Source organism: Pelodiscus sinensis, chromosome 4 (genome assembly GCF_052426305.1).
Source record: "Pelodiscus sinensis isolate ZL-2025 chromosome 4, ASM5242630v1, whole genome shotgun sequence".
Lineage (NCBI taxonomy): Eukaryota > Metazoa > Chordata > Testudines > Trionychidae > Pelodiscus > Pelodiscus sinensis.
This window is the reverse complement of record NC_143055.1, coordinates 74,167,212-74,182,442: the sequence shown is the minus strand read 5'-3', so window position 1 is coordinate 74,182,442 and position 15,231 is coordinate 74,167,212. Positions and strand designations below refer to the sequence as shown.

Here is a 15,231-nt window from a genome sequence, read left to right as displayed (position 1 = left end):
TACATTGGAAGAAAAGTGTCTCCTATTGACATGTTTAACTTATGTGGCACACAGGGTGTTTTTCACATTCCTGACATAACTTTTACCAGTGGCGGGCAACCCACAGGCCTCATGCAGCTCAAAGTAAACCACTGGCAGGCTGTTGGACAGCTGTTAACCTTGCATCCACAGATATGGCTGCATGCAGCTCTCATTGGCCATGGTTTGTCGTTCCTGGCCAATGGGAGCTGCGGGAAGTGATATCTCATGCAACAGAAGTATTTCATAAGTTTAGGATCCATATGGACTTGAAATATCCCTTTAATATATACTGTCTATACCTATGCTTTTGTCCACCATACTTCACAATTCTACCCAGGCTTACATTTATTGCACTGATTGAAGGGTAACACTTCTGCACTTCAGTCATGCTCTATCCCAGGGGTCAGAAATCTATGGCTCGCGAGCCAAATATGGCCTACTAGGGAGCCTGATACAGCTCTTCTAGATTCCCAAATCAGCCCATCCCAGCTTCCCTCATAGCAGGAAGCCAGTGTAAACTTCAAAGAAATGTGCAAAAAGATGCAGCAGCAGGAGTACCATTAAATAAAATACGTGAGTAAAATATAAGTACAATGTGAGTACACTGTTTCATTTATGCTATTATTAAACATATCAATCACCAATAATACTAAGTTGTATATTTTCAGTCATGCAAATGGGCATCCTTTTATGATTGTTGACCACTTGTTCTGAATTTTGATGTAGTTTGGCTCTTTGGTTTGAAAAGGTTGCCAACCCCTGCTCTATCCTATGGTTACTGATATTGGCAACCAGTACCTTGATGAAGTGCCAGGAATAAAGTAAAAAAAAAAGTGAAAAAAATCAAATTCATAGCGCAAGCGTGGCGAGTAGCGATGTTAAATATCGGTTAATTCAGTAGTCAAGTAACCTCATGACATTTTATCGGTTAGTCCTCTAGTCTATAGTCCCTGGGGGTGGGGCCAGCAGCAGCGTGGAGTGCCAAGTTGGAACTGGTCTGCGAGGGGAGCCAGTTTAAAAACCAGCTTCCCTTGTGGACCAGCTGCCTGTCACTATGTGCTGACGCTTCTGAGAAAGAGGCAGCACTGCAAGATGGCAGTAGTCCCAATCTAAAGGGGTCTCAGCTCCCAGACTCAATGTGAGCCAGAACTGAGCTGGACTGCCTGCCCACCTAGCTGGCTCTTAATACACTTGAAGTGCAGAGCTGAAACAGGGATAGGTCTTGGACCCATCACATGTCAGAACTAAACCAGGCTACTGGCCAGCCGGCTAAAAATTTACTGGCAGGGAGAGGGAAATGCATGTAGTCTATAGCATTAACCTCTAAGCTTTTGCTTATTGGTTAATCAACTACACTATTACATCCCCACTGGGGAGGGCAGAGCAGGCAGCTCCGAGCCAGTGCTTGGGGAGGGAGCCTGCTTTTAAACGGTCTCCCAAGCCCAGTGCTCCATGGTCATCCTCCTATTTTGACAGCTGCTTTTTAATGTAGTAGGATGACGTACTACATTGCAGGGAGGAAGAGGAAGAGTTACTATCACAGGGAATGTGTGTGCACATGTGCTCTATCAGCACACTGTCTTGTAAGCAAGAGGCAGGAAGCAGCCCAGCCTTAAGCAGTAGTGGGAGGTGGGGAAGGAGGAGAGGACCTCAACATGACCCTCCCCGCCCCCAAGTCCTTGCACAATTTCTCACACACAGATTCCTGCCTCTTTATTCTAACAGCATAAGTATTCTTGACAGTATAGACAAGCCCTGCATTTCCCTTTGTCTTTCAAATTCTCTGAAGGGCATGCATGTGTTCATTTTAAACAAAATGTGATTTAGAAAGTAGGTATGCATAAAGAAGCATGCTGTGGCTCAACACCCTAGCAACAGCCTAGAAAAGGCCAAGGGGAGGGGGGAGAACTCAACATGTGGAGTGGAGAAGTACAAAGCCATATATGGAAAGGTTGAATATGATTGGTTTAGAAGTTTGTGTTATGTAACCTGTAACTGCCATGTGCTATAAAACAGCAAGGGGAGGGGCTCCTTGCTCGAGGGGCTCTGGCTGATTTTAGTACCAGGGGCTCTCCCTTTGTGCACATTCAATAAAGTCGTATTGAATTGAATTGAAGACCCTTGATTCTGCCCAGCACCTGACTCTCTGGGAACTGCAAAATCCCAACAGTTTCTCCATTTACATATGCTGATTCTATTAAGACTTTGATGACACTGTCACACTTACTCAGATAAACCATGTGACATACCCATCCAATAGCCACACAGTGGCATTCAGCACAAGTATTACTTATCTGTTCAATACAATGCATTCAATGCCTACTCTCTTTTCCCTTTCATTCTGCAAGAGCATCTCATCAAGGGAAACAGAACAGTCTTAAGAAATGTGATATTTGTAGCAACACTATTCTCAAAATACTGATAACACAACTCATATTATATAAAAATGTATTTTCGTTTAAGCAAAATAAGAGAACTCGTGTTTACTTACCCAGCTGCTCAAGAATGCTTGAAACTGTCCCAAAGGGTTTTAGCTCAACATCCTCAGGAAGAACTATTGTCAAATCTTCCACAGTAGGTAGTTCCTGCTAATATAAAAGTAATGTTCAAAACATAATATTTCATGGGTAGAGATATCCTGCCAGCCATCAAGGAAATGATTTGAAACATTTTACGTTTGTGGATCGCAAGAAAAAGCTAATTCTAGTAATAATTCATTCTAATAAATGGCATTTAAACAAAATTGTTCATATTAAAGGGTTGAAATTATATTGGGGAATATTATTTTTCTGATTTTTTAAAAATACTTGCATCGTACAGCACTTCTGCATGTATATCCATTATATCTAAGCCAAATATGGTGGCCAACCCATTACAGATAGAGACAAAATAGTGGTGGATACCGCACAAAGAGCCAAAGGAAAAAAGTTGAGAAACAAAAAAGCGCCCTCACCACCATGTTTCATCAAGAAAAAAAAAAAAACAGTTTGCTCTTTTAAGAGCAGAGTAGGCATTGCCCTTTTAAGGCAGCCATTTTGAAGCCTGCATGGGACCCGTAACTCCGGCTCTGTCTCTTTCAGACAAACACGCTGCCCACGCTGCCCCTTTAAGAGCCACGAGTGCAGGTGCCACAATTTTTTCTTTCAAGAGCCAGGGGTTGGCCACCCCTGGAATAGTCAGTCAATGCAATTTGCATTGACTATTCCATTAGTCAATAAGGGCACCTCTGCCTTTGAAGCGTAGCAACAGCCCCACCAGCGCTGTTGCTACACTTCAAGGGCAAAAGCGCTGTGGGGAGCACAGGACCAGAGGGGGATTTAAGCAGTCCCCACTGGCCCTGTGCTCCTTGCAACGTTTCAAAGTGGCAGTGCCGCATGGAGCCTGGAGTCAGCAAGAGAGTCTCCAGCTGGTCCCAGGCAGCACGTGGAGTTTCAAAGCAGCAGCGCTGCGTGGACCCTGGGGTCTGGTCCCTAGTTCCACACGGCACTGCCACTTTGAAACATCCTTTCATCTCCCCCACCTTCTTTGATGCCTCCATCTAATAGAGGCAGGGGGGGAGAGGGAGGAAGAAGAGGCGAGCAACAAGTCCACTAGTGTGTCAACTATCCAATAGTTGACTACTCATTTACATCACAGTAGTACTGCAATACATTATTAAGCCTTTAATAAGAAAACCTCCGAGCTGTTGTCTGGCATATTAGATTAGTTATCTTAATATTTAAACAATTGTTTTTTGAAAGATGCATAGTGTGACTGGGTCAAGCCAAACTGCTACAAGAAAGCAGGTATATTAACAAGTTCCTGTTGCCCTGTTTACGAACAAGGTATATACCAGTTTAAATAAGATACCGGGAGTCAATCAAAAATCTGCTACAATAGGCATGGGGAACCTGCAGCCCCTGGCTTGCCTCCATCTGGCCACTGATGCTCAGCGACTCCTTCCCCAGCACTGGTTCTATGGCCGCCCCTGCCACTCCACTATGAGGCTGGAGCACACCAGATCCACTAGGTTATTCCGCCCCCCTCCCCAAAAGCTCAGATGTCTGAGGGAAATGTCTGTCTCCTTCTTAGTCAGGGGCCACACTAGTGAGGGTTTTTTTGTGTTTTCTTTTCATTTGTGTGTGGCCCCCAAGCTGATTTTTCTGTGGGTCAGTGGCCCTTGACTCAAAAAAGGCCAGCCCCCCCCCCCCCCCAATCCCTGTGCTACAGCAAGTGGAGACAGGCTGATTGGGATACCTGGTGACAATCAAGGACAGTAGTTAAAAAGCCTCCCTTTTTAGTCAGTTCAGTAGCATGCCAGGAGCTGGAGGAACAGTAAAAAAAAAAAAAAAAAAAAAAAAAAACCTTCAGAGGGATAGCCATGTTAGTCTCTAAAGTGCTGCTGGACTCTTCGCTGTTTAAGTTTTTCCAGTTACAGACTAACAAAACATGTAGCTAGTATCATTTGGGGGGAGGGGAAGGTCCTTCTTTTTCTTCCCTACAAGGAGGTTGAATTTAATTACTTGATAGTTGCTTTACCAAGAAGTTCAGATATTTTCAGCTCTTGGACCATAATCTGTGCAACGCTTAGGACTAAATCTTAAATCATCAAATCCAGTACTTCCTAACAAGCAAAAGCCATAAACACATGAATTATTTTTTAAAAAGCAATTTCACAAAAGCTGTAAGTGTATTAAGTTTCATATATTTAATAGGATAACAGAAAAAAGTTGGAAAGATAGTTTTCATAATATACTTACCTCAAGAGGCAATTCATCCTTTTTTTTAACATGGTAGGATGTGTTATCCTTTCCATTTTGATGACCACCACTTTCAGCAGATTCAGTTGAAAGAGAACATGAAGAGACAGAAGATGAACTATCAGAATCCGTATCACTGCATAAAACAAAAAACAGGTCAATTATAAACATCTATATCTTTTTATAAGAAAGCACCTGTGCTAAAGTAAAATAAAAGGCATAAGGATTATACTTAAATCTATTATCCTAACTCAAAAAAGGGCACAACAGGCCAGTTACCAGCAATGGGACAAGACAATTATATTTCTTAGATTGTAAATGTATTGGGTCTACAAGTGTTTATATAGCCCTAACTGAGGCCCCATTTTACTAGGCTTGCACTATTGTAATTAAATTTGTGTTAAGGTGTTTTAAGTGTCTATTGCTATAACTTAGGCATAAGACAACATTACACTTATTAAACTATCAGCTGCAGAGAACACAGCCATCATTCCTCTACAACCAACAAAAACATTAACATGAAGTCTAGCCCAGTCAAGCAAATGTTTGCTCCAAAAGATACTTTCAGAACATAGTACAAAATATAACTCCCAGTTCTTACAGATAAGGAACAAGTTTCACAACCAGCAACAACCTCCTGAAAATGGCTTCTCTTTATTTACCTTGTCAGAAAGGTACACAAAGCACAAGATGTCTTTAAAGTAGCCAGTCCTAAGCCATTAGACTTCATAGGTAAGAAGCAACACTTTGACTTCCACACAGAAGCAGTGCAATTCAAAAAGTTTATGGTGCACAGTTATAACTCAAGTAGACACAGAATATCAGGAACCATTAAGAAAGGGACAGAGAAGTCAGAAAATATAATGCCTCTATATAGATACCTGGCATGCCTACAAGGGATGTAAAAAGAATTAAAAAATACTAACCATCTAATTGAATACAATTTAATCAGTGAGACATTTAAACAGTAATTTTTACCCTGCTAGAGGCCCATGCCATGGGAGGAGTTTAACTGGTAACTAGAACCATCTAAACTCTTACATCCCTAATGTCCACATCTTTAATACTGCATGCAAATCTGGACATGCCATCTCAAAAAAAAGATTAAAGAGGTTCAACCTGTATGTCCACCAACATCCGTGGTCCAGCATGGTTTTAGTTAGCCAGATATCCACTTTATCAAGGGTGTGGCCAAGTTTCCTGTGGTTCATACAGTTTAACAGAGAGCCATGAATGGTGACTGTATTTAGCATTAATTAATCCCTAAAATGTCTTCTAAGAGTCCAGTAAGCAATGAAAGTATTGGTAATGCTGCTAGACAATATTGACCTCCTGTGGTTTGGCAAATACTCTGGTTTGGCACCAGTCAGGTCCCGAGGGTGCCAGACTAGAAAGGTTCAACCTGTATTATAATCGAAAGAGGTTTAGTGAAGAACAACAAAAATGGTTAGATGGATGGAACAGCTTTGGTATGAGAAGTTTAAAAGACTGACTTTTCAGCTTGGAAAAGAGATGATTAAAGGAAGATGATAGATGTCTACAAAATCTTGACTGGTATGGAAAGTAAATAAGAAAATCCGACAAGCATCAGCCAATTAAATCAGTAGGTGGCAGATTTAAAACAGAACCACCACACACACAACACCATCACCCTGTGGAATGTTGTAAAGGTCCAAATCATAACAGGGTTCAAAAAAAAGCTATATAAACTCATGGAGGATACGTCCATCAACAGCTATTAGACAAGATGGCTCAGGGGTGCAACACCATGCTCTCAGTGTCCACAGCTTGCTCGCCAGAAGCTGGGAGTGGATCATACAGAATAGAACGCTGGATGAAACCCTGTTCTGTTTATTCCTCCTGAAGACTCTGGCACTGGCCACTGTCAGAAGACATGATATTAGGCTAGATGGACCATTGTAAAGCCTCTCCATTGCACAAAAGTTAGATATTAGGATTGGTCTTAAAACACCATTTAATACCAATCACTAGACAGTTACATCCTGTCTTGAATTTTTTCTTAACTGAGTTTTCACATATTCAGCATGTATGTTCAGATCTCCTCCTTTCCACAGGGAATCCCATATCTGTGAGAACGTGGAGGACAAAGCACAAGAGTACACCGGGATAACCAGAACAACTGAAATACACGTGAACGGGGCGATAACAATTTCCAGACAGTGCATATTGACAGGCCCAGGGCTCTGCTTGCTGCCCAGCGCTTCCTCAAGCCGCACAAGGTGAAACTGACAAAACCCGTGCTCAGGTCCACCGCCGCTGCTACTGCCAAGAGCGACCCGACCCGAGCGGCGAGGGCCAGTAGCGGTGGCGGGCTTGGCACGGCAGTGGGCGTGGGCGGCCGGCACAGGGACTAACACGGGCTACGCACCTGTCCGAGTCGGTGCTTGTCTCCCCGGGTTGCTCCTCCTGCAAGCCCTCAGCGCCATGGGCTGCTTCGGCCGCAGGGGGCGAGGCCTTGCCCCGCGCCTCGCTGCCCCCGAGCTCCTGCGCCAGTTGCGGTCCCAAAGCGCTGGGACTCCCCGGAGCCAGCATGTTGTCAAACTTCAGCGTCTCCAGCTGCGCGACGACCTCCATCTCGCCGCCCCCGGGCTCCCGCGCCTCGCCGCCCTCGGGACTCTGCTCCTCGTTAACTCCGGGGCCCTGCTCCTCGCCGCCCCCGAGCTCCCGCGCCTCGTTAACGCCGGGGCCCTGCTCCTCGCCGCCCCCGGGCTCCCGCGCCTCGTTAACGCCGGGGCCCTGCTCCTCGCCGCCCCCGGGCTCCCGCGCCTCGTTAACGCCGGGGCCCTGCTCCTCGCCGCCCCCGGGCTCCCGCGCCTCGTTAACGCCGGGGCCCTGCTCCTCGCCGCCCCCGGGCTCCCGCGCCTCGTTAACGCCGGGGCTCTGCTCCTCGCCGCCCCCGGGCTCCTGCGCCTCGTTAACTCCGGGGCCCTGCTCCAGCTGCGGCCCCAAAGCGCTGGGACTCCCCGGAGCCGGCACGTTGTCAAACTTCAGCGTCTCCAGCTGCGCGACGACCTCCATCTCTCCCACTGCAACCCGCGTGCCTAACGGCCGCGCTTCTCGCCCCTTCCTAACGCAACTTCCGGTTTCCTCTACAAACACACACACGTGCGCGCGGTACAAGCGGTGAAGCGAAACGACTCTCCCGGAAGGAATGGCGGCGCGTGCGCATTCAGCCCGCGGGCGCCAGCGTCTACTCGCCCCGCCTTATTCGCTATGCGCGCATGCGCAAAGAATCAACCCCCCAGCGAGTGTCGGGGAAGCAGCTCCTTAAGGGTGCGTCTTCCCCCTCCCTTTCGGCACTTTTGCCAGTCGCAGGGGCGGAAGCCACCGCGCCTGTCAATCAGGAGGCGGGTCCAGCATTCAGCCTAGTCTCCCCAGTCCCCGTCTGAGAGTGTCTGCCTGGACACCCCCCATCCCCTGCCAATGGGCCAGGGGTGCTGCTGTGTGACCGCGCGCAAAGCCCCCGCCGCGCATGGTTCCGTGCCCGCCCCTCTCAGCTCCAAAGCAGGGCCTCGGCTCACAGGCAGTGGCAGGCCTGCCTGGCCATTGGCCCTGTGCCCTTTGCTGCCCACATCCAGAGCTGCAGGTGCCGAGCCCAGCCGGGTGAGTGAGACTCTCCTCACCCCTGCTGGGCTGCTGGCATCATGGGACACAGAGGAGAAGGAGGGTGAGGCATCTTAGGCTATGTCTAGCCTGCCGCTTTTAATCGGAAAAAGATACGCAAATTGTGCCCCACATACCTTTTTCTGATTGTTTTGTCGGAAGAGGCTTTTCCGAAATTTGGGCTGTCTACATTGGGACAAACGAAGGAAAAACCTCTTTCAGAAGAGCCCTTCTTCCTAATACGAGGAAGGCAGGACTCCGAAAGAGCGTGTCTCCTCTCCCACAAAAAAATGTCGGAAGAGTAGACGCATTCCCTGTATGCGGCAGAGATTTTCTGAGGTACCTCTGGTATCCCAGAAAAACTCCATAGTCTAGACATAGCCTTAGAGAAGGGCCCAAAGGGAGAGGAGCATGTTATTCTGCATCGCCAGCCTGTGGGGAGGTCTCTCCAGTGAAGGACTTTGAGCAGTGGCAGGAACCAAACATTGACCAGTGCTGTCAGTTTTAAAAAGACCCACTCCCTCTCAGATGATATCCTCTTTGCTCCTGTACCACATGCCTCTGGGACCCCACACTCCTCCAAGAGCAAGAAATGGCTGGACATCCATGAGTTTACATGAGTATTGTGTCCAGTTCTGGGCACCACATTTCAAGAAAGATGTGGAGAAATTGGAAAAGGTCCAGAGAAGAGCAACAAGAATGATTAAAGGTCTAGAGAACATGACCCATGAAGGAAGACTGAAAGAATTGGGCTAGTTTAGTTTGGAAAGGAGAAGACGAAAGGGGACATGATAGTGGTCGTCAGGTTTCTAAAAGGGTGTCACGAGGAGGAAGACAAATTGTTCTCATTAGCCTCTGAGGATAGGACAAGAAACAATGGGCTTGAACTGCAGCAAGGGGTCTTTATGTTGGACATTAGGAAACACTTTCTAACTGTCAGTGTGGTTAAACACTGGAATAAATTGCCTAGGGAGGTTGTAGAATCTCCATCTCTGGAGATATTTAAGAGCAGGTTAGATAGACATCTATCAGGGATGGTATACTCTAGGGCTATGACTACACTGGCATGACTTTCCGGAAATGCTTTTAACGGAAAAGTTTTCTGTTAAAAGCATTTTCGGAAAAGCAAATCTAGATTGGCAGGACGCTTTTCCGCAAAAGCACTTTTTGCAGAAAAGCGTCCGTGGCCAATCTAGACGTGCTTTTCCGCAAAAAAGCCCCGATCACCATTTTCGTGATCGGGGCTTTTTTGCGGAAAACAGTACTGTGCTGTTTACACTGGCCCTCTTGCGCAAAAGTCTTCTGGAAAAAGACTTTTGCCCGAGCGGGAGCAGCATAGTTTTTACGCAAAAGCACTGACTGTCAGCCAACGGTCAGGGCAGGGTGTGTTCCTATACCTGTCCCTTATGACCGGCTGAAGTTCTTTTAAATTGTGCTTGGTTCTGTTACAGCAACTGAAGGAGTCAGGTTAAAACTTAAACAGTTACAGGTTTATTAAAGAAGCTTATAAATCATATGGTTACAATGGCTATTGCTCTATTTCTTAACTGCTAGCAAATATAGATCTTAAAAATGGTTACAAAGAAGATAAAGATAGAAAAATAGAAATAATAGTACCAAGTAACAGCTTAATCTTTAAAGAGTTCTAAGTCTATGTGTACACTTAAGACAGAGGACCACATCCAGGTACAATTTTTACCCCCTTCTGTGCCTCTCGACTCCAGTGTGTCAGGCCAGGGCCGGTCCCTCAATTCGTAGGAAAGACGAAAATACGAGGTGGGCGTCCCCATGGGACCTCGGGAGGTCAGTCACCTAACCCGACCAGCAGGTAGATGGTAGATTGACACTCAAAGTGAGTGTGCTGCTGGACCCATCTTTATACCCATAGGGTCACGTATTTCTCTTTCTCATCTGTGATGCCAAATGGTGCTGGTCTGTCTTTTGTGAGACCAGTTATTACAAGGGAGTTGTGAACTTAATTTACACTTGTAAGAGAGATAACTAAATTGGAAGTACCGGGCATTCTTTTCTCAGTGGGAGATTCCTCTCCCAGGGACTGTGTGTGATCGTATCAACATGGGTGCCAGCCGGGGCAGTTCTCGCAGCCTCGAGGTCAGCTTATTGCCTTAATCGCTCTCTCCTCACATCTATATTTTCAGCTTCTCAGGATCAGATGAGCCAGCATAGACTATGCTGATTTTATTGCTCCTTCTCTGCCCTGTATGCTTCAGGAACCTCAGAGAGGCAAATAAGATGGATGTGAGGGGGGGGGGTGTCTGGCTACACTGACAATCTTACATGAGATCGTCAGTGCTTTTGCGGAAATTCGAACAGCCAGTGTAGACAGCTGGCAAGTTTTTCCGCAAAAGCAGATGATTTTGCGGAAAAACTTGCCTGTCTAGACACAGCCTAGATGGTACTGGGTCCTGCCGCGAGGGCAGGGGACTGGACTCGATGACCTCCTGAGGTCCCTTCCAGTTCTATTGTTCTGTGATTATGGCCTTTCACAACATAGTTGCTTTATGTGGAAAGAAACAAGTATCTTCCAAGAGAAAAAAAAATGAAATGTAACGCTACATTTCTTTTTACTTAAAAGGACTTTCCAATGCTAACAGAGGAACCATTCTTCCGGGCTTCAGCAGCAGCAATAGAGAGAGAATACAACAGAGGAGGACTCTGGCAGACTTGCTCATTGGCATAGACACAAGGAATCAGGAGAAGTTTGAGTTTTAGTGCAAAGAAAGAAAAAAGTCTTAGCCAGGATGAGGCTATAATGACCTGTGTCCTACAAATGGAGATACAGCACAGGCAATAAAAATGTGCAGAGTGAAATGGACAATGTACTCAATGTACTATAGTCCACCTGGTAGCAGAACACTTCTGGACACTGCCTGTTGCTAAATTCTGTCTGGAAGTACCACCACTTCCTCAAATTCCTCCTACAGCAGCTAGCCAAGCTGAGACTATTGCTGAGACTGTGAATCCCATCATATCCATGATGAGAAAAAACATGCTGGAAGCTTGACATAGCGTGCTCCACAGACATTTGAATTGCCTTTCAGAGAACTCATAGGATCATTTAAGACAGGAAACAATGAGCCTGATCCTATCACTGGTGTCCATCCAATGTTTAGTGCCTGTGCGCCCCCGTAAGAGACATTCCCCTTGTCCCCCAACACACAATTCCTCAGGCATGTCCCCTTTGGAGAGAGGAAGGGCTCATAGTTGTTTCCAAAGTCCGTAACTTTTACTTACTTAGGGTATGTCTACACTACAAAGTTAGTTCGAACTAACGGACGTTAGTTCGAACGAACTTTCATAGGCGCTACACTAGCGCTCCGTTAGTTCAAATTTAATTCGAACTAACGGAGCGCTTAGTTCGAACTAGGTAATCCTCATTCCACGAGGATTAAGCCTAGTTCGAACTTACTAGTTCGAATTAAGGGCTGTGTAGACCCTTAATTCGAACTAGTGGGAGGCTAGCCTTCCCCAGGTTTCCCTGGTGGCCACTCTGGCCAACACCAGGGAAACTCGTCTGCCCCCCTCCCGGCCCCGTACCTCTTAAAGGGGCACGGGCTGGCTACGGTGCCTGTGCCAGGTGCAAGCCTGCCAGCACCCAGCCAGCAAACCCTGCACCTGGCACGGATCGAGCCACCCACCCGATGCTCCCCAGCCCTCCCCCTCTTCCCGGAACCAGGCTGGCGGCTCCCGGGAGCTTGCCCGGGACCGCAAGAGGTGGGCACCCGCCTGGGCTAGTGCGGACATCGTGGACCTTGTCCACGATCTCCGCAATAGGCACAGGAATGTGGCCAGCTAGGGCAGGAGAGCTGCCAGCCTGGCCACCCAGGAGCAGGAGTGCGTGAAAATCAAGGTGGTCCACTGAGACCCCGACCTTGAGCCCTGAGCTTACAATGGCCGTCCTGGGTCAGACCAAAGGTCCATCTAGCCCAGTAGCCTGTCTGCCGACAGCGGCTAACCCTAGGGACCCTGGAGGGGATGGACCGAAGACAGTGACCAAGCAATTTGTCTCATGCCATCCCTCTCCAGCCTTCCACAAACCTTGGCCAGGGACACCACTCCTACCCCCTGGCTAATACCACTCCATGGACCCAACCTCCATGACTTGATCTCACTTCCCTTTAAACTCTGTTCTAGTTGTAGCCTTCACAGCCTCCTGCAGCAAGGAGTTCCACAGGTTGACTCTGTGCTTTGTGAAGAACAGCTTTCTGTTACTAGTTTGAAGCCTGTTACCCATTCCTTTCCTTTGGTGTCCTCTAGTCTTTCTTTATGGGAACTAATGAAGAACTTTTCTGTATGCACCCTCTCCACCCAACTCCTGCTTTTAGAGACCTCTATCCTGTCCCCCCTCCGTCTCCTCTTTTCTAAGCGGAAAAGTCCCAGTTTCTTTAGCCTCTCTTCATATGGGACCTGTTCCCAACCCCTGATCATTTTAGTTGCCCTCCCCTCTCCCAGCCTCTCTCTTCCCCTCTCCCACCTCCTTTTCCCAGTCTCCCCGTTTTGTTCAATAAAGACAGATTCCATTTTTGAACACAATTGTCCTTTATTTTGTACATCAAGAAAAGGGGCTAGGGAAGGGTAAGTGGAAGGAGGTGAGGGAGGAACGGGGTACGCGCCCCCGATGGGGAGGACTGGACTGGCTCTGCAGGCTTTTGGGGTGGAACCTCTCCTGCAGCCCCCCGATTGCCCCCTCTCCCCAGATGGCAGCCTGCGGCAAGTGCAGCCGGTCTGATGGCCGAGTGCTGTGATGTGCCCAGTGTGGGTACTCCGGGCACTCCAAGCCAGGACTGCTTTGCAAGCGGGGCACCCCTGAGAACTGTCTGTCCGGGGTGGGGGTCGGGACCCTTTAAGCACAGCCCTCGGCTAGCCTGAGACAGCATCTCCACGCTCTAAGTCCTCATCTGCTGCCCTGCCGGCACTGCTTTCGGCCATCCTTAAGCCCGGTTCAGGGTCCACTTAATGTGGACATGCTAGTTTGAATTAGCAAAACACTAATTCAAACTAGTTTTTTAGTCTAGATCTGTTAGTTCGAATTAGCTTAGTTCGAATTAAGTAATTCGAACTAAGTTAGTTCGAATTAACGTTGTAGTGTAGACGTACCCTTTGTTATTAGGGACTTTTCCTGATTTTTGTTTGATTTGACTTGTTACCCACCAGCTCTGTGATTCTTGGGGAACCAGAACATGGTCACCTGTCAGCCTTGTGCTCTTGGGGAGTCAGGGAGTGACATTCATGGAAAACCATCCCCCTCCCTCAGGCCTCTGCTAGAATCAAAGACAAAGCAAAGAAAAGGCCGGGGAAGACACACCTAGCTGCTTCAGACAAGGGTGATACAATTAAGGAAAAACCCCAGCCTCATTTACATTAAAGATGGAACAGAGGGACATCTCATTAGCATACAGAATGGAGAGCAGCTCTTCCAAGCCAGGAATTGCACTGAACTATGGGACACCGAAAGCAGAGAAGCACTGCCTGATGGGAAATCCCTGCTCCAGATGCTAATGAACCTAGGCTTGCTCACACCCAAATTAGTCTTTATCAGACCAATTCTAGTAACGATCCTATTGACATCTAAAATACTGAAACTGCCTAGTTGCATTGTGAGCTCGTTCAAGGAACATCACCCATAACCAGGGGTGATCAGTCTCTATTGTCTCTCCTCTTTCTCTTTGAACTATCCCTATAAAAACTCCTATCCTTGCCCCAAGAAAACTGTTCTGATACCTGGACTTAAACTGCATCAGTTCCATTGAGACTTCTTCATCTCCTGTCTGATCGTGCTGGGGTCTCTGTCCTGCTTTTCTCTTGCCCTCTGGACCCCCGGCTACCATCATCATCTGGGAACCCCGATCAGTGCAAGCTCCGTGGGGTGGTGAAGTCTCTCTCTCTCTCTCTCTCTCTCTTTCTCTCTCTCAACTGTCTCTCTAAGCACAGCCTCCTGACCCTGCCCTGTGTAAACTGTTATATGGTTACCTAACGTTTGTAATCAGTTTCAATTTAGATTTAATATTGTAATTGTTAGATTTAATATTGTAACTGTTTGATATCTATTCACTACTCAGAAATAAATCACTTTCATTGTTAAACTGGTTGCTTCTCTCTCTTTCTTTCTCTTTTTCTCACTCTTCCTTAAGGGGTGTTATTTTGGCTTCCCCATTCGCTCTGCAGCAACGCTTCTTGTACCCAAGCAAAAGATCCCTGTAGTGCCCAAAATCCTGTGGGGTTTGCTCATCGTGTGGTTTACCAGTGAATGACTGTGGTGTGAAAGTGGGGATAGGGGGTGCTGAACCTGGGGGCTTATGAGGATGGCAGCTTAAAGTGCTGTTTAATCCAGCCCACGGAGTCCAAAGGCACATGAGGGTGCAGTGTGGCATTGCTGTGAAACCCAGCCTGCTGAGTCCAGAGACATATGAGGGGGTCAGCTTGTGAGTGCTGAGTACCCAGTCCTCTCAGACGTGCTCTGTTAGTGGGTGTGGGTGTCTGTGTGTGTTGCTAAGGTGGGAAGACCCCCATCCTGAGGAACCTAGTTCCTGCAGAAGAGCTCCAGTGGGAGGGGGAATTGGCAGCATGGAGAATTCAGCTCCATATGAGAGCCCAAGTAAGCACCAACAGCACACTGATAGAACTGTCAACCTTCCCCTAGTCCCATAAGGGTAACCCTGATAAATGAGCATACCCCAGAGTATTGGGCAAATCTGGTAACAGTTCCTATCACAAAACATTTTTGCACTAAGGTAAATGTATGGGTACGTCTACAGTAGCCCCCTAGACTGATCTAGGGAGGCTAATGAGGGTGACCGGAATTGCAAATCAAGCCCGGGATTTAAAT

The 15,231-nt window shown here is 47.3% G+C and overlaps 1 protein-coding gene across 2 annotated transcripts in view; it reads right to left on the bottom strand.

Annotated features, from left to right (window-relative positions):
- Nucleotides 1–8,003, bottom strand: part of NAF1 (nuclear assembly factor 1 ribonucleoprotein) — a 34,762-nt gene extending 26,759 nt beyond the window's left edge. The window contains exons 1-3 of one of the 2 annotated variants that reach the window (XM_075930145.2): nt 7,150–8,003; nt 4,761–4,896; nt 2,513–2,606 (exon numbers count right to left, since the gene is read on the bottom strand). In XM_075930145.2, coding sequence (XP_075786260.2) covers nt 2,513–2,606; nt 4,761–4,896; nt 7,150–7,799 — 880 coding nt within the window. In that variant the 5' untranslated portion in view covers nt 7,800–8,003. Of the gene's footprint in view, nt 1–2,512; nt 2,610–4,760; nt 4,897–7,149 lie in introns of both variants that reach the window. The other variant, XM_075930144.2, reaches the window with a different exon arrangement.
- Nucleotides 8,004–15,231: the final 7,228 nt, after the last annotated feature.